The 18,912-nt window shown below is 38.4% G+C and overlaps 1 protein-coding gene across 1 annotated transcript in view; it reads right to left on the minus strand.

Annotated features, from left to right (window-relative positions):
- The window catches only part of adamts17 (ADAM metallopeptidase with thrombospondin type 1 motif, 17), a 154,418-nt gene that overhangs the window by 43,408 nt on the left and 92,098 nt on the right, over positions 1–18,912 (minus strand). The window contains exons 14-15 of the mRNA XM_046857981.1: positions 17,025–17,152; positions 8,352–8,472 (exon numbers count right to left, since the gene is read on the minus strand). Coding sequence (XP_046713937.1) covers positions 8,352–8,472; positions 17,025–17,152 — 249 coding nt within the window. The remainder of the gene's footprint in view (positions 1–8,351; positions 8,473–17,024; positions 17,153–18,912) is intronic.

Raw genomic sequence — 18,912 nt, forward strand, 5'->3', positions numbered from 1 at the left:
TACTTATTTGGCAATCGTTTCGATTTTAGTAAAAAGGTGTATTTCTGCCGTCCAAGAAGGCATGAGGCAAAGTTTAATTTCCTGTCAAATCTAAATGAATATCTTGTACCAGTCATAAGGCAATTGTGTTCTGGTGTTTCCTAAATCAATTCAGCATTTAGCTCCTATTCGTATAACAATCATTTTCTACTTGGAAAATTGGAAAATGGAAATGCGAATAAATGCTACAGCACCATGAGTACATATTGTGTGCATATTAGACATACATGATTATTTATTATAAATAAATAAATTTTGTAAAAACCACTCTCAGATGAAATAACAGTGAAAGTCTATAAATTAGTTTTTTAGTGTAAACGCACGATGGAGGTTGAATTAGGATCAAATATTGAGCATGATGAGATGGAAAGCTCCGATTTATACCGGAAAAGTCTTTCTTGCACACACATATACCCAGAAATAGACACATTCCTCCATGTGACATGACATCACACTGTGTTTGGGCAGTAATGATAAAACAAAGCCAGAATAACATCATGCTTCCCTTACAAAGAATCTGCTCAGATCTCTGCCAAATAAATGGTGAACTGAAATTATGGATAGAGAATGTACTCGGAGAAATGTCCACTTCTTTTTAGATTGGGATTAATAGCCATAGCTAGAGCTTTTTCCCAGAAAGCTGATGGGGTTATTCCAATTTGACCTTGTGGCAAAAAAGAAAACTGGAGCTGGTAAATACCTGAACAATGATACATTATACTCTTCATGTGTTCTCGTGCAGAAAGCAGGATTTAAGTGATCTCTGTTAGATCGAGATAAGGTGACAGGATGGATGCTAGAACTCGATCGCGATTTTTTACGCCCCAATTGTAAGGTTTTGTCAAGCTATGAAACATACACTTCAATATCAATATCCTTAGATACAACACATACTATGGCATCATATCAGGTTGTGGGCTACATCACCCTCATGCCACTTTTACATTAATTTTTTGTAATTTCACCATTTGTGTGAAGACAAAAGAAGTAAATGTGCCTCAAAAAACACAATTCATATGTAAACATAATAAATGTCATAAACACATCACCATAAATCATAAAAAAACATATAAACATATAACCTATATAAACCTATCTATATGTCTACCTTATACACATGCACCGATCAGGCATAACATTATGACCACCTGCCTAATATTGTGTCGGTCCCCCTTTTGCTGCCAAAACACTCCTGACCCATTGAGCATTAACAGCAGTAACTTCTTCAGCAATTGAGCTACATGTGCTCGTCTGTTGGATCGGACCACACCTGCCAGACAAGAGCCCACAAGAGCTGCAGTTTTGGAGATGCTCGGACCCAATCTTCTAGCCATCACAACTGTCACGCTTGCCCATTTTTCCTGCTTCTAACACGTCAACTTTAAGAACAAAATGTTCACTTGCTGCCTAATATATTCCACCCACTAACAGGTGACATGAGGAAGAGATAAGCACTGTTATTCACTTTACCACTCATAATGTTTTAATATCATAATGTAATGCCTGTTCGGTGTATAACATATCAGCTATATAATAAGAAAATTTAAGGGGAAACTACACACTGAATCTCACTGAAGAATAAATGAAAACATGCGTATTTGTCTTAGGCAACACAACCCCTTTTAAAATTTTCAATAAGCATGTATATAAAATATAAAAACTCAAAATGTAACTATATTTTTCCAAGTATTATCCTAAAACTCTGCCAAAGTCAGTAGGTGGAATTATAATGAAAATTCACGCTGATTCGGTAAATATTAAGTAACAGCAATTGGGCGCTCAGCTTTAATTTGTTATTTCAGTATGCAGATATCTGTATGAAAATATGAGCATGTTTTTAAAGCCATGATTGTGGACTTGTCATTTTTGCTTTAGTGCAAAACTAAAGAGGAAAATGCAGGACATGAATCATGTCCTTGGCTGATATTTTTTGTATTTTTGCCAAGCTATTCGGTACAAATGAACTGTTTTTGTGTAATGATGTTTATTAATGAACTTCTCTGCTGTCTCTGCTGTTTTGGATTGCGGCACAGGTTATGGGCCTGATGGTTTCCCGAACAAATGTCGTCCTATTAACTAAATCTGTTGCTGTGCGCATCTCAAACTGCTTTGTTTCTCATTACTGCTCCAGACCAGCCCAAATGTGTTCACACCAACACCGCAGTTAATCAAAAGCATGCAGTTGCTGCTACGCTACCCACCACAAGACACTTTAAAAAAAAACATTACCTGAGAGCTCAGCAAGCCCTTTCCACCACTTTACCCAAACACACACATACACACACAAACCCACCTACCTGAAGAGCAGTGTCACAACCCGGACAGCTAGGAAAAGCATTAAAGATGGCAAACTTTCTGATTTGACTTTCAAAATAGTTTTTTACTTAAGTTGAATAAGGTTAAAGTCACCCAGTACCTGATATCACAACCAAATTGTGTGATAGTTTCCTGAAAATGATCATATTAATATTTCATATCGGACTTATTCATATCAGACTAGAAGATGACAATATTCATCCTCTGTCCTGTCAATTGATATCATGAAACATTTTTTTTTAAGTTTCAGGTGACTTTAAGAGTTACATTTTGTAAGGATGAAATAAAAAAAAAAAAAAAAAACATTTGTGGAAGTGTTTAAAAACCCAGACCCACACCCAAGTTCCTGGGTCAAGTTACCACATGTATAATGTAAAGGCATGTGCTGATATTATCACATATCACAATGACAAAATATCATTATGACATGTAGCATGAAATTTTCCTTAAAGTTGAACTAGGAGACCCTCACCTATTCCAGCATGACAATCCCCCTGTGCACAAAGCAAGTTCTAAGAAGGTATGATACACATGGGTTGGAATAGAAGATCTTGACTGGTCTATAGACTATTAAGCTCTGACCTCAACTCTACTTAAAACCTTTTAGATAATTTGGAATGTTGACTGCACCCTAGGCCTTCTTACTCTACATCAGGATCTGACTTTCTAAACTTTTACTTTTACTACCTTGGCTAAATGAGCACAAATCTCCATAAGCACACTACAAAATCTACTAGACAATCTTCCCAGAAGAGTAAAGGTAATTATTATAGCAAATGAAGCTAAATACGGAATGTGATGTCAAAAAAAGGACGTATGAATCTTATGGTCAGGTGATCATAATCTTTCTTTCATACACAGTATAGTTCTTTTGAACATTTTTTAATGAGTCTGCTCTGTTCATTTGTTGGAATTGGCACACTGAAATGGTACAGTATAAAAGGAACCAAACACTTTTGCTGTTATTGAAAAAAAATTAACGTAATTTCCGGACTATTAAGCACACCCATATATAAGCCGCACCCACTGAATTTTACAAAGATTTTTATTTTGAACATAAATACGCCGCACCTGTCTATAAGCCACAGGTGTCTACACTGAAACTAATGAACTTTACACAGGCTCTAATAAAAGACAGTGTCTTACACGGCTTGTATCTAAACAGTAGCCTACCAAGAAAGTCATTGTTCACTGTCTTTCTTCTTCCTTTCACAACAATTTCTTTCAGGAGTTTTTCTTTTGGCATCGTCGTGCGTTTAAAAATCACCACCGGTGAAGCTTTTCTCCCGATGCCGTGCAGCTCAGAACACAGGTGAAGTGCGTTTTTTCATGCCCAGTTGTTTTCAGCGTGACAAATGATTCGCATTTCCTGTAGACAGTCCGAGTGAGCAGTAGGTCAAACGTCAGAGGAACCGCATCCATATTTATGATGTGGTGCGGCCCGATTCAGTGGGAGTACGTGCGATTTAATATAAAGAGTTTAATTGGTTCACCTGAACCTGTTCGGTAATTTCATTGGTCTAATGTTATGGGGCTCAGTTTTTTGGCTTGAATCTTGTGAAACCGGGAAAAACCAAGAAAAAATCCATAAATTAGCCGCTTCATTGTTTAAGCCGCGGGGTTCAAAGAGTTGGGAAAAAGTAGCGGCTTATAGTCCGGAAAACACGGTAAATGCATTTTTAAGATCACATCAGACCACAGTAATTTTCCTATGTAATTTTTTTTCTTGGACCTTAACTGGCTCAGCTCAGTTTTATCAGGATAATATAGATAATCTTATACTGTATATATAGATTGCTGACCTATGCATCTCAAACTGCTATTTATTCTCACACTTCCTTATTGCATACTGTAATAAGAAATATCAGCACATGCCTATGCACATATATAAAAACACCCAACTCTTGATTTCAGATCAGGTTTGGCATCCAACAAACACGCTGAAATCACGACATGCAGTGCGTTTCACTCAGTAGAACAGATGATGATCCTAACTGAAGAAGAAACACGTCACACTGGGTTAGAGTGGGTCAGACTATGGTTTAGTGCCATAAGTGACTTTAGCTCCCTTTTCCCAGAGAACACCAATGAGGATGTACATGATGGGTCAATACGGTATGTCTGAGTTACACACTGACACACACACACACACACACACACACACACACACACACACACACACACACACAGACACACAAAGGGATGCACGAACACACATTCACGCGTTCATGCACGAGCATGCATCTTACATGAGAAACACTTTGGAGGAGCTCTGGATTTTGACATCACACACGTAGAGACCTTCTTACAATGGCTAGGGGTGACTGGGGAACAGAGAACCGAACACGGTCAGTGAGCTCTTCCTGTGGCATCCAAAATCTGCTTTTTTTTTCCAATTTATTTACTTTTTTAAACGACTCACATGTGGAGAAACACATACACACAAGCAAAATCACACTCGCACCTGGGAGAAGGACAAAAACAAGCAGTCGTATTGAAGCCAGCAATATGGAGCCACTACGCTTTTTGTAATCAAGTGTAACATTCAATTACTTTGCGCAGAAAGAGAACGTCTGGTATGCCTGACGATTCGTACAGTAATTATTCAAACTGTGGCCAAGTGGAAGGAAATGGGAATTATTTTACACACGCACTCCTTGACCCTCCTACAAATACTAGCTTCTGCTTCGTACAGTTTGCTCTCAGTATTTTCAGATTTCAAGCCGTCTGGGTTTCCCCATATGCCCCTTCTTTTCTTTTGAAAAATTGCACACTGTGTATTTATTTGTGCTTACCGTTGCATTTACTGCTGCACTCGCTGGCCACACACTCTTCTTGCCTTATATCTCAGAGTACTTTATTATGGCTTATTATGGATCAATTATCTGATGTATGAAAGGGAAATTAAAAGTAGCCTGTTGTGATGTGACGTGATGCGTGTAAAATGGGTTACAAAAGCAAGCGTGAGTTTGCAGGTGTCTAAGATTACACCCTCATGAGCTCCAATCTTGACAGTGCCACAGCCATTTGTGGCTGGGAATAGAAAGCATAATTGCTCTCTGAGTGGGAGGTATGACCTTTTTCTTTCTCTCTCTCTCTCTCTCTCTCTCTCTCTCTCTCTCTCTCTCGCTCTCTCTCTCTCTTCTGTAGCACAAAGCTAGAATTATTGGCATCTCTAAGAATGTGTCCTATAAATCCAGCAGCATTACAGGAAAAAAGCCTTTATTTATAGGACTTGCTCAGTATGCCCACCATGTTCCTCATGCAAATGACGCAAATGTTGACACAAAACTCCTCATTTTTCATTTATGGCATACGCCCTTATAACTTATCTCTCTTCATATAACTGGGCAGTTTAGGAGTAAACGGTTTGCTCAAGGGTCCAACAGTTTGTTCTGGTTTGGGATTATTGGGTTGGGTGGAATGGGATTGTTATAAAATATAAAAGTGCAATATTGCAATAAAAGTTTTTGGACAAAAAAAAAAAATTTAAAAATCTAACATTTTAAATGTTACCCCTTCCTTTGGCAAAAAACACTGCACATACAGTACCTACACTTTCAAACCAAATAAAATCATTCGAATTTGTTCTTCCTTGCCCAGATACTTCATGGTCTGTATAAAACTCATTAACAACAAAGACATTTTTTTTAATAATCTCTTATATTAATCGTTTACAAAAGGTGCCAATAATTTTGAAACTAGGTAGACAGACGGGATAACACCTGGCATCCTTGCCTTGCAAAGACAGAATGATTATTATGTTCGAAAAAAGGCATCGAAAAAAAATGGACAGCATAAGAACGAGTCTGTGTTTTGGTTGGCACTTGTTTTATTGCTGAAATGGCAAAAGTGCTGATTTACGAGGAACTGTGTGGGATTTAGTAAATTTCACACAGTCGGTTGCCAAGTGGTTGTATAGTCAATGAGGGATTTATAGTTCTCTACCACAGGAATGGGATACTACGATTCAGAAGAAAGCTCTAATGCACTTTTAAGTGATTTTTCTTTTAAGATTATTATTTTTTTTTCTTTTATTATCTTTGCCAGACCACCGATTGGGGCAGAAATCTCACATTTAATTGGTTACCAAGTGTCACAATTTTTCCCACGTTCACTTGTTCACTGTGTACAACACGGAGTGTACAGTACATTTTAGGAACCAATGAGTTCGAATTGGGAATGCACCAGGAAAACATCACTGTGAACCATAAGAAATTATCTGGCAAACCTAAAAAAAAAAAAAAAAACCAACATACAGTATAAGGGGCCTTTATCTAATGGAAAAATTTTTTTTTGATTTTTTTGTTAACAACATTTATTAAGTACACTACAGGGAAACTAAAAGCTCCAACATGGTGTTCGCTTCCATATTTTGATTACCTGGAAACAGAATAGCTAACATAATATAAAGAGTATATAATAATGTAACTATTATAATATAGTTTCCAACTGCATCTAGAACATAACATCAGCTACAAAGTGTGATGTTTTGTCATTATCAAAGCCCTGCTAGCATCTTTATTTTGTCTAAATAAAAAGATGACTGTGTCTAGTAAACAGAAGAGTTATGACATCATCTAGTCACGAGACATTTTCTGAATTGACTTGGACTGCCAAGTTTTGGGTTACTGGCATTTGAATGCTTGGGTATTGGTCTGGCTGGATTTGGTCTTAGCCAAGAGCTTATAAAAGTAATATTTGTATGTCCTTACAAAAAGTAATTCCTTCTTAGGGCAATACACAAGTGAAGCCCATTAGCTTAAGTAAAGGATTGATACTGTTTCTATTTTTCTCTTGGCGTGAGCTATCTACAGCCTTATGCTATAGTTACAGCATCTTAATGCAATTCCCCGAAATGTAAATATATCTATTACAACAAATGAATGCTTAAGATAGGCACAAAAAAAAGTTTTTATTTTCCTGGTTGTTTGATAGGTAACTATGAACAAAACCACCTAAACACCTAAAATCCATTCTCAGTGCACCAGGTAGTAATTTGTCCATTCTTAGTTTTACACTGGATCCATTGTGCATGCTGTGTAATAATAGAATGGACTATTTTAGGAAATATAATTTGTCCAGTGAGACTTCCGCCTACACGCCATACTAGTGAACATACACTGTATACACACATTATATTATGAAGCATAGAGCATTTGAATTCTGACATGCCAAAAGTCTTTTGAAAGAGAAGTGGGACGTTTAGACTTTTGTGAAAGCGGAAACATGCACATAAATTAAATGGCAGTTCCTCCGTTTTTGATTTAATTCCGAAAGAAGAGACGATGGTCTTTTTTTTTTTTTTTTCTTTTTAGTAGCTCATGCTTTCAAGATTGATGTTTTTTGCCAGGTGAAATTTCCCCTCTGTGAACTCGGCATGAAGCTAATTTCTACCAGACCACTACGAGGAGCGAATTCCTTTAATGCATTCCCTTATCCTTTCCCATTCAAGTGATTTGCATTTAGGCTGACTGCTTCTGGGTTGTTCTTCGTGGGTTAGCGAGTAGCCTAAATGATGCAATTGAAAACAATTGCTTTGTTTCTTATGCTTACTAAAAAGGACCTTTAGGGTTGCCTTTAGGCTTTTGGACCCTTTTGTTTTTCTTATTTAAAAAGCGCGTATGATTGGCAGCGAGGACATTTCCCTGTTTATCACTGTTGGAAGGTCATAAAGGCTTAGCAGCTGCCAGAGAGAAAGACACAGATACACTTTAGCTATGTATTACACAGGTATCACAGAAGGCAAAAGAGACCACACACACCCACCCACACAAACACAATCACCCACCCTCACACATACGTCAACAGATGCAGCAACCAATTCCGACATCTTTGAAGTCTCAAATGCAAACTAACAAGCGAAAAAGAAAATCAGACAGCAAACATCAGACAATAAAAGATGTCACAAATGACAAAACCAAACACTCATATCAACGAATATAATAAGGAATCACTGCTGTATAACCCATATTAGGCGATCGAATGTCCCTTACCCATGCCGCTGCTGTGGTTGAAGTCTCCTCGGATAATTTTACAGGACTTGCCGTCGCCGTTACACACCCCACATCGGTCCTCTTTGGCCGAGGAGCCGATAATGCCGTCACAGCCGATTTTCTACAACAAAATACAGTTTTACTAGAATGCTAGAATTAACATTGTCATACTACGTTCACTCTACAGGGCTAAACAGAGAGTCCATAGAGTTATAGTGTGTGGCAGCCCTCACAATAGTAGCCCCATTCAGAATACACAATGCATCAATTTTAAAACGTACAGCAATAGTGGCTTTTAAAAGACTTATTGCAGGAGCCTGAAGTATACAAATGACTCATCAACAGCGAGGTTTGTTACTGTATTGTGTTTGCTGGTTGCATTCAGTCATCCTCCAATATTTAAAAAAGTCCTGCTGAATCTTATGTAGTTCTGCCTCGATACTATTTACTCAATGACGCTTGTCAATAAAAAAATTTTTTATCTGTGAATCTGTAAAAAATACGAACATTATTGCACCTCAGGTAAACAGATGCGCTGGGAGGAAATGTTGGGTTTATTTATTTATTTATTTATTTTTATTTATTTATTTATTTTTAATTTTGTTATTATATTTATAATTTTTATTCTCCTTTTCACCCCATTTTATTCCCTCATGCCGGACCGTCGTAAAAAGCATTTCACTGCATGTCGTACCCTGTATGTATGTGTATGTGACAAATAAAATTTGATTTGATTTGATTTGATTTGATTTGATAAGAATAGGTATGTTTTACCCTCATATGGGCAGGACAAAAAAACATGATCAACAAGGGATTGTACCAGATGCACTAAGGCTTAATGCTAGAGTTTCAATTGCACCTTTTTTTATATTTGGGATAGGAAATGATTCCAGCAGGTTTAAACAGTTGTGAGGGTAGAGAGGATTGGTACATTCATTTTTATTTTTTTATCTGTAAGAGCAGAAAAGTGAAACGATTTGTCTTGGTAACAAGTCTGATAACAGTTTCAACCAAATATTCCACGATCTTGTCAAATAGTTAAAAATTAAATTCCAGCTAACTCAATAATTCACATTGTGAAGAACGCTATCCCGGACACCAGTTGCTTCTCAATCTACCTTATACTACTAGCTAGACTATCTGTCCTCCTCTATCTCCTAACCTAATCAGCATAGTAAATCAATCCCACCTGTTTTTTATTACTCATTACTGAATGTATAGTGCTTTCAGAAAGTACTGAGACCCCATGCACTTTTTTCAAGTTTTTTTATGTTTCAGCCTGATACTACAATCGTTTAAATGAATTTTATTTCTCTCATCAATCTAAACTCAGCATCACATAGAAATGTGTATACATTTATTAAAAAGTAAGACAACTGAAATATCACATGTACTTAAGTATTTAGACCCATTAGAAATTTAGCTTAAGTGCCTCCCATTTCTCTTGATCATTGCTGAATACTTTCTGAATACACTGTGTATACAGTAAACCCAACCCTGTTACTGCAAAGTCTCACTATTGTCTCAGTGTGTGTTAAATCTGCATCGTTATGCTGTTATACACCTATCATTACTGGCTACTTACTTGTTTGCTTTTTACATGGAATTCCTTTAAAGCTTGCTTTCGATATTTTTTTCCAAAATTAAAAGCCAATATACGTCCACTTCACTGTACCAGGGATGTAAACTAATATGAATTATTTAGATATATACTATTTGCTGAACTTGAGATAAACTGTTAGAGCCTTAATTACCAAATACCATTTTGACACTGCTAGCATTGTATCTATCTATTTTTAAAGTAGTTATCAGAAAAGCATGTATAAACAAAACATCATCATGTGAGTGAACATCAGTTTTAAATGTTTGGAAATGGGTAATGGAGGTGCACGCATGGCGATAAAAAGGACAAGTGTTACTCGTTATTTCGTTTGGAATAGCTCAACATAGCGTATAGGTGCCAAATGTCTCTGAGGCCCTCTGGTGGTTGGCTGTTGTATAAGATTTAACTATGTTTATTCGCATGGTTTTTTTTGTATTCCCCCTGCACCACTAGGCACATTGGGCAGCAAGGGCATGATCGCCTATTTGCCGTTTTCATAACAGTTTTGTTACCTGGACGGGCTTCTAGCCTGACACCCACCCAACTCCTTACGCAGATAGGCTCGGGACTGTCCATGTTGGAGTACTTTATCCCCATTCCCACAACTGAACACCCATAGAGTATTAAGGGCCTTGCTCAAGGGCCCAAAAAAGAGCAGCCTGGTATGCCTGGGACAAACCCAAACCTCCGGATCCTTAACCACTAGGCTACCACCCCCCTCCATTCCTATATTAGTAAGCCAAAACCGATTTGAATTATCATCTCTAAAAATCTTTTTCAGTAATAGTATTCTGTCATTTTATATCTAACCTAATGTTTTCCTTACAATAAACATGCTCTATACATGTTGTTTGGTGATAAATAAAAGGCTGTGGTAAATGAGGTGATTGATGGTTTCTGTCATGACTTTCGAGCCTCGTGAACACGCACACACTTCAACACGGACCTAAAACTCTCGACACTTTGGTTTGGTTCGCTCTCCTGGAAAGTGTTTAAACAGATCCTCAGTTGGGAATTCTTTGCAGTTTTACAGGTTGCTCATGTTGATGAAGTTAGCTTGATGTACTAATTAATTAACAAACTAAATGAGTAAACAATGTGATAGCACAAACTATGGCACCTAGCACTAGCTACATTTATTGATACTTTATTGAATGTAACGTAAGTGGACAGTGTTTATACACCATTTGGACAAAAGTTTATGGACACCTGACTATAAGATGTGTATGTTCTTTCTAAACAATACAATTAACATTTAGTACCCATTTGCTTTTATGCTCCACTAGATTTTGGAGTGTGATGATGAAGATTTGTGCTCATTCAGTCACAAGGGTGTTGGTGATATCAGGTGCTGAGGAGGCTTGGGGTGCAGTCAGCATTCCAATTTATCCCAAAGGTGTTCAATGAAGTTGAGCTCAGAGCTCTATAGCAGGCTACTCAAGAAATTCCACTCCAATCCACGTTAACTATCTTCAGCATGATTACCAGCATTCATTATCAAAATGCTGAATAATGTCAACAAATGAAAGCTCAGTAAATCATGACTTAAAGCTCTTCTGACCACAGCAACCACAGATTTCAAATATGGCAACCCCAACTAAACTTCCTACAACAGGCATAATCACATGACCTGTCATGACATTCATCTGATTAGTAACTGTCCACATCTGGTTTTTAATCGCACCCTCCTAAAAGCATTTTTACCTCACAAAGAACCCTCAGTTTCGAGAGTCCTTTGCAAAGTAATGCTCCAAAGTAAAGCAAAGTTCCTACTGCTGACCTACCAAGCCTTTCATTGTTGTTTGTTATTGCTGCCTGGTTTTCTGTCTCTGGGTTTGGTCCTTGTTTGTGGTTTGTACCTTGCTGCATGTACCCCAATAATAATTCGGCTCACTTTAATGCATTTGTTTGCCTGTTTTTTTATTAAATACATTTCTCCCAGAATTTGCATTATATACAAGGTGAAATCAAAAAGTTTGGAGACTAGCTATTTTCAAAAGAAAGTACTTTATTTATCTACGTTTACACACTATTACCTTCAAAATAGTCCCCATGCACAGTACTCCCAGCGTTCCTGACACTTCTAGAATGTGTCCAAAAGTCTTCTTTTCTAAGCGTGTCATGCACCTTCTGCAATTCATGCTTGATCTCCGCAATGGGGTCAAAATGGCCAAATTTGAGCTGCATCTTCACTTTTGGGAAGAGGGCAAAGTCCGCAGGAGCCAAATTGGGCGAGTACGGTGGGTGCTGAAGTGAGATTGTCATGCACAAGTTGCTGAATGGTTTCGACATTTTCGGGGGCTGAACTCGTTAAAGGTCGTCTTTCAGTGATGTTCTTCCACTCATTGCTGTACGTCAAATATACAGTATGTGTTTCCACAGTTTCATGCTGAATTTCTTTTCAAAGTTTGCTCTTTGTTCTAACTTGCTGTCCATGATGAAATCGCAGTCGTGGCAACGCACGTGGTCAAAAAAGCACCAGGTAGCACCGTTAGTCTCAAAACTTTTTAATAACAGCTCGTACCTTCAAAAAAACATACCACTCCAATTGAGCATTTTCAGTTCCATGGCATGTTCTAAGATTGTTAACAAATCTAGATGCAAATATCAGAAACTAAAAGTTCTGATCCTATCATCTCATTTTCATTTGATCTCAAAGCCAAGTGCATTTATTGTATAGCAAAACAAAAGAAGTGGCCTTGCAGGTCCAAAATCTTTAGAGAGGAATGTTATATCACCTATGGTGCAGAACCTATAGGAAAGGATAGAGACCCCCTTGATGTATCTAAATATGATGATGTATTTAATGCTGTTTGTGTGTGGGTAATGCCACACTTTTTTGACATCACTTTTGGATTCAGGCCTGTTTTCAGATGTTTAAATGATCTATTTGCACTTCTATCCAAATCTATACATTTGTAAAAGGGTAATGTATGCTCTACTCCACCGAATGACAATAATTGGGTAAACATCAGATCCTAGTTTCATATAATGACAAAAAACCTCTTGCTTAAATGTGACATAAACAGCATGTGTTTGGATTGCTTGTAGGGATTATAGTGATGATCTGCAATCTATTACATCATAATCGAAACTGGATAATACAAACAGGGGTTCAGTACAGTCCTCTCTAACACACATATACAGACACACACACAATTGTATAACTTTCTGCAAGACATCCAACATTTCCAATGTGTGTGAATCAGCTGGAAAGAAACAGACAGAGATGGAAAAAGAGAACGCAAACCAAAGTGCAGGATGCAGCTGAAGGGTGCACTCATTTTACAGCACTAAAAACAAAGACGTAAGATGGGAGTGCAGATGGATTTTCAACACATGCAGACCACAGACTGCTGGAGACACAGCCTTTGAAATGACCTTGCAGGGGGTTTTCCACATGTGCTAATTTGTTAAACATGAGAGAGAGAGAGAGAGAGAGAGAGAGAGAGAGAGAGAGAGAGAGAGAGAGAGAAAGAAAGAAAGAAAGAAAGAAAAAGAATAAAAGAGATAGATTGATATACAGATACAAACTTCTTAGTGACTGGAGTCTAGATTTAATTTCATGAAAGTAAAGTCAGAGGAAAAAGCAAGAATCTAACACGTTCATTTATCATAACTTTTTTTGCTATGTCCTTTTGGTTGAGCTAAATGTCCTTTTCTTCTTCTTCTTCTTCTTCTTTCAGCTTCTCCTATTAGGGGTCGCCACAGCGGATCATCCGTCTCCATACCCCCCCTGTCCTTTACATCTGCCTCTTTTAAACCAACTACCTGCATGTCTTCCCTCACCACATCCATAAACCTCCTCCTTGGTCTTCCTCTTTTCTTTCTTCCTGGTGGCTCCACTCTCAGCATTCTCTTACCGATATACCCCATGTCCCTCCTCTGCACATGTCCAAACCATCTCAATCTTGCCTCTTTTACCTTGTTTCTAAAACGTCCTACATGCGCTGTCCCTCTAATAAACTAATTTCTAATCCTGTCCATCCTCGTCACTCCCAACGAAAATCTCAACATCTTCAGCTCTGCTACCACCAGCTCCACCTCCTGTCTTTTACTCAATGCCACTGTCTCTAATCCATACAACATCGCAGGTCTCACCACAGTACCTAAACTCCTCGACCTTCTCCACCTCTTCTCCCTGCAACCGCACCACTCCACTGCCCTCCCTCTCATTCACACACATGTACTCTGTCTTGCCCCTACTGACTTTCATTCCCCTTTTCTCCAGCGCATACCTCCACTTCTCCAGGCTCTTCTCAACCTGCTCCCTACTCTCACCACAAATCGCAATATCATCCGCAAACATCATAGTCCACGGAGACTCCTGTGTGACCTCGTCCGTCAACCTGTCCATCGCCACTGCAAACAGGAAAGGGCCCAGAGCCGATCCTTGATGCAGTCCAGCTTACACCTTAAACTAGTCTGTTGTTCCTACTGCACACTCCACTGCAGTCACACTGTCCTCATACATGTCCTGCACCACCCTCACATACTTCTCTGACACACCTGGCTTCCTCGTACAATACCACAACTCCTCTCTCTGCACCCTTTCGTACGATTTTTCTAAATCCACAAACACACAATGCAACTCCATCTGACCTTCTTCATACTTCTTTATCCACATTCTCAAAGCAAATAATGTGTCTGTGGTGCTCTTCCTCGACATAAAACCATACTGTTGCTCACAGATGGTCACCTCTTCTCTCAGCCTGGCTTCCACTACTCTTTCCCATGACTTCATGGTGTGACTGATCAACTTAATTCCCCTGTAGTTACTGCAGGTCTGCACATCTCTCTTGTTCTTAAAGATTGGTGCCAGCACACTCCTTCTCCATTCCTCAGGCATCCTCTCACCATCCAGAATTCTGTTGAACAATCTGGTAAAAAACACCACTGCCATCTCTCCCAAACATCTCCATGCTTCTACCGGTATGTCATCTGGTCCACCTGGCTTTCCACTCTTCATCCACTTAATCGCTGCACTCACTTCCTCCTTACTAATCCTATCCACTTCCTGCTTCACCATCTCCACACCATCCAACCTTCTCTCTCTTTCTAATTTTCCCTCGTTCATCAGCTGTTTAAAATACTCCCTCCATCTTCTTGACACACTCTCCTCACTAGTCAAGACATTTCCATCTCTATCCTTTATTGCTCTAACTTGCAGCACATCCTTCCCAGCTCGGTCCCTCTGCCTGGCCAATCGGTATAAATTATTTTCTTTTTCCTTAGTGTCCAACTTCCTATACAAGCTAAATGTCCTTTTGGTAACGATATATATCATTAGAAATACTAAAATTCTTTTTGGTGGTGTTAAATGTCATTTTGGTGAAGCTAATGTCCTTGTGGTAGAGTTAATTGTCCTTTTGTGTAGCTAAATGTTTTTTTTTGGTGGAGCTAAATGTTCTTTTGTGGAGCTAAATGTCCTTGTAGAGTGAAATGCCCCTTTAGTGGAGCTAAATGCCCTTTAGAGCAGTGGTCCCCAACCCCCAGGCCGCAGACCGGCACCGGTGCGTGGGTCAATTGGTAATACATTACCGCTAAATTGAAACCCCCAAGCGAGCAAAATGAACAAAAAACATCACAGTGGATTCACGTTTATTAATATATTTAGAAAATACCAGTTTTTATGCCGTTCGTATCGTTTTATTTTGTTGTATTTATCCACCACAACTTAAAGGCCGTTCTGTGAAAATATTGTCCGACATTAATCCGTTCCGTGCCGCAAAAAAGGTTGGGGACCACTGCTTTAGAGGAGCTAAATGTTCTTTTATGGAGCTAAATGTCCTTGTTGTAGAGTGAAATGCCCCTTTAGTGGAGTTTGATGTAATTTTGATGGAGCGAAATCTCCTTTTTGGTAGAATTCAAAATCCTTTTAGTGAAGTTGAATGCCCTTTTGGTAGAGCTATGCTCCTTTTTTTATTTTATACAACTGAATCTGCCATTATTACCAGATAAAACACTGTAAAAAAAAGTATTGCTCTTATGCTGATCTGCCAGCATTCTCATTTCTGATGTATAGGAGGAAGATAGGGCATGATAAGGAGTGCTATTATTGATAATATAATAAATATTGTAGTGGTAACTATATCACACCACCACACTATTAAGTATTTTCATACATTATTGTTCATCATACATCATTCTTATTTTTATTTAAGTGTGTGAGTGAGTGTTGTCTCAGCATGTGGACCCGCTACATTGATAACATCTGTTTGTATCTTCACCCTTAAGGATTCTTCCCTCTTTCTTTTCTTTCCCTTTATGTCTCTCTACCAAGTTGTATTAATGTAGTGAAGACATGACACAGTAAGAAACACATAACAGATGAAAGCCAGTTTGTGTGTGTGTGTGTGTGTGTGTGTGTGTGTGTGTGTGTGTGTGTGTGTGTGTGTGTGTGTGTGTGTGTGTGTGAATGAGGAAGGAAGGGAGAAAGAGAAAGACAGAAAGAAAGAGAGAGAGAGAGAGAGAGAGAGAGAGAGAAGCATAAAGCATTCAATTCAGTATTGCTGCGGACAAACTAGACTGGACAATCAGAGACAAACATGTCCATTGTTAACAAAATGAAGCATCAGTGGACAACACACACATACACACACACACACAAAATACTGAGTCAGCAGGGATTCCGCTGCAGAAAGCAAGCTCTGTGGGTGAGACTCTAACCTCTTTGCTGTGTGTGTGTGTGTGTGTGTGTGTGTGTGTGTGTGTGTGTGTGCATGTGTGTGTGTGTGTGTCTGCCCTATTTAAAAGCCAGCAGTGATTAACAGAGCCTCTTATCATCGCAAATAGAGCATCTTGAGTGCAGCTGTATGACAGTTACTGCACTTAAACGCCATTTTAATAGAGTTTAATGTATTTGCTAGTTGATTGCTGCAGTGTTAATTGTGCTACTAAAAATTGTAAATAAAAATCTAGAATGTAGTTCATTCCCTAAATTAAGCCATTTAGTTATTAAATGTCTGAGAATAAGTTTGCTTCTTAATTAACCATTAATGAGCATTTGGTCAAATAAAAATGATTCCACAAGCACAGTGGCTCTTGTACAGTCTTAAATGGTACAGTACCTGGCACCTTCCGTGCACACACAAGTCAGTCTCGTAGGGTCCGCACGGCGTCCCGTCTAACACACGCTCGGCTATCGGCACCGGTGCATCCCTGCCCACCGGCGTACAGTATAGAGCACATGGCTTCTCTGAAAACACACACAAAAAAAATCACAATCATCAGCGTCCAAAAACAGAGCTACTGAAAATAAATCAATTGCATTGTTTTTGTATTACACATTTATACCAACTAAAACAGCCGATAAGGGCCTAATAATTTTGTAGCTTGTGTGTTGATAATGTTTATGTCTGTACAATTTAACTGCTTAAATGAAACTGGTGGCAGCATGGGGAGATTTTACTGCTCAGGCCATCTGTTCATTCAGAATCCAGTTTTGAACCACAACCTGTTGTCCTGTTGTAGATAATAAATGTGTGAGAGCAGGGACTGTGTCTTATTTTAAGCAGGTACATTCAGTCTTATTTCAAGTGCTTTCGGGGGGATGAAAGCACATCCTAATAGACCTAATGGTTGTTCTTGAACATACAAAGCTCTTGGTCTTATGTGCCAGTTTGTCTGCAACCAAACTGAAGAGCTTTTTAGTGCATTGGAGTTTGACTGAACTTGTGTTTTCGGTTTCATCAAATACAATAACAGAAATAAAAGGACAGAACAGGAGAGTCAAAATTCGCAAAGACCACCAGAAGGCCACTGTTGCCTCAAGCAAAGCCGTTAACCCTCACCAGCTCAGCTGTGTGCATGGTGGATTCTGACTCGGCTGTAAATAGAGGAGACTGTGTTTGTAGGTTTGTTTGGGATGAGGAAAAATAATACAGACAAAATCAGCAAAAGGAAAGGTGCATGTGAGTTCATTTTTATATCTTGGTGAAGGAAATAAATGTCCTCAAACTAAATAAAGAACCATATGTTTTCATTTACCATTAATAATAATTAATTTTTAATAGCTACATTCATAACTGTGGTCAATAGATGGTTGTTAGATAGTAAATGTGTATACAAGTGTGTGTGTGTGTGTGTGTGTGTGTGTGTGTGTGTGTGTGTGTGTGTGTGTGTGGGAAGTGGTTTTCTTCCTCATCCTGTTATGAGAACATGGTCACATGAAAATTGACATTTGGTGGGCAGCTGTAATAATTTCCCTCCAGTGAAATTTGTCGAGATCAAAACGTTAATGCACAATGTAATTGAGAAAATTTAATTAAAATAAAGCCTCTGTAGATTCCTTTTCACAACAACCAAAGTTTGCTGCGTTCTCTAGGAGGTGCAGGACGTATTTAGTGTGCTTTATCTGTCACCAGCTGCAATATTTTGAAGTTTTAGAGTTACTTCCCTTGCGTTCCTTTCAAAAGGAAACAGTCTGGTTACGCATTGTTTTTAGAGTTTATGTTTTTTTTTAATCCTTTTCTTACAGAAAATTCTAAATGAAATTTACAATTCATGGAGTATCAGTAAACATTTCAAAGATAAACAACGTCCGCCTATAAGCTGTTGTAGAGCATTCATAGGAAAACCAAAAAGTATACATGAGACCCCATGAAAATTCATGACACACTTCTAAAGCCTTTTATAAAAGTTACTTACAAGCCAGAATGTCTTTGGTGAAAATGGCACCCCTATAAAATTTACAAAACAATCACATAAAGCCGTAGGAATTCTCTTAATAGGGTTACAGGTACAGGCAGAGGTGTAAATTAGCCTGGGTGTTTTATCACTACATAACATCAGTAAAACAGCAATAGTACAGCAAAAATATGTGGGAAATAGTTGTATCTTATTGGTTGACTAATCAATTATGTCAAATTGCTATCTTGCACAGTCAGGAAAAACAGATATATGCTTTTTCTAACCAGTAAGGAGACTGAAAAACAAAATGTAATATGTCTAATTGAA

Source organism: Silurus meridionalis, chromosome 9, assembly GCF_014805685.1.
Source record: "Silurus meridionalis isolate SWU-2019-XX chromosome 9, ASM1480568v1, whole genome shotgun sequence".
Classification (NCBI taxonomy): Eukaryota; Metazoa; Chordata; class Actinopteri; order Siluriformes; family Siluridae; genus Silurus; species Silurus meridionalis.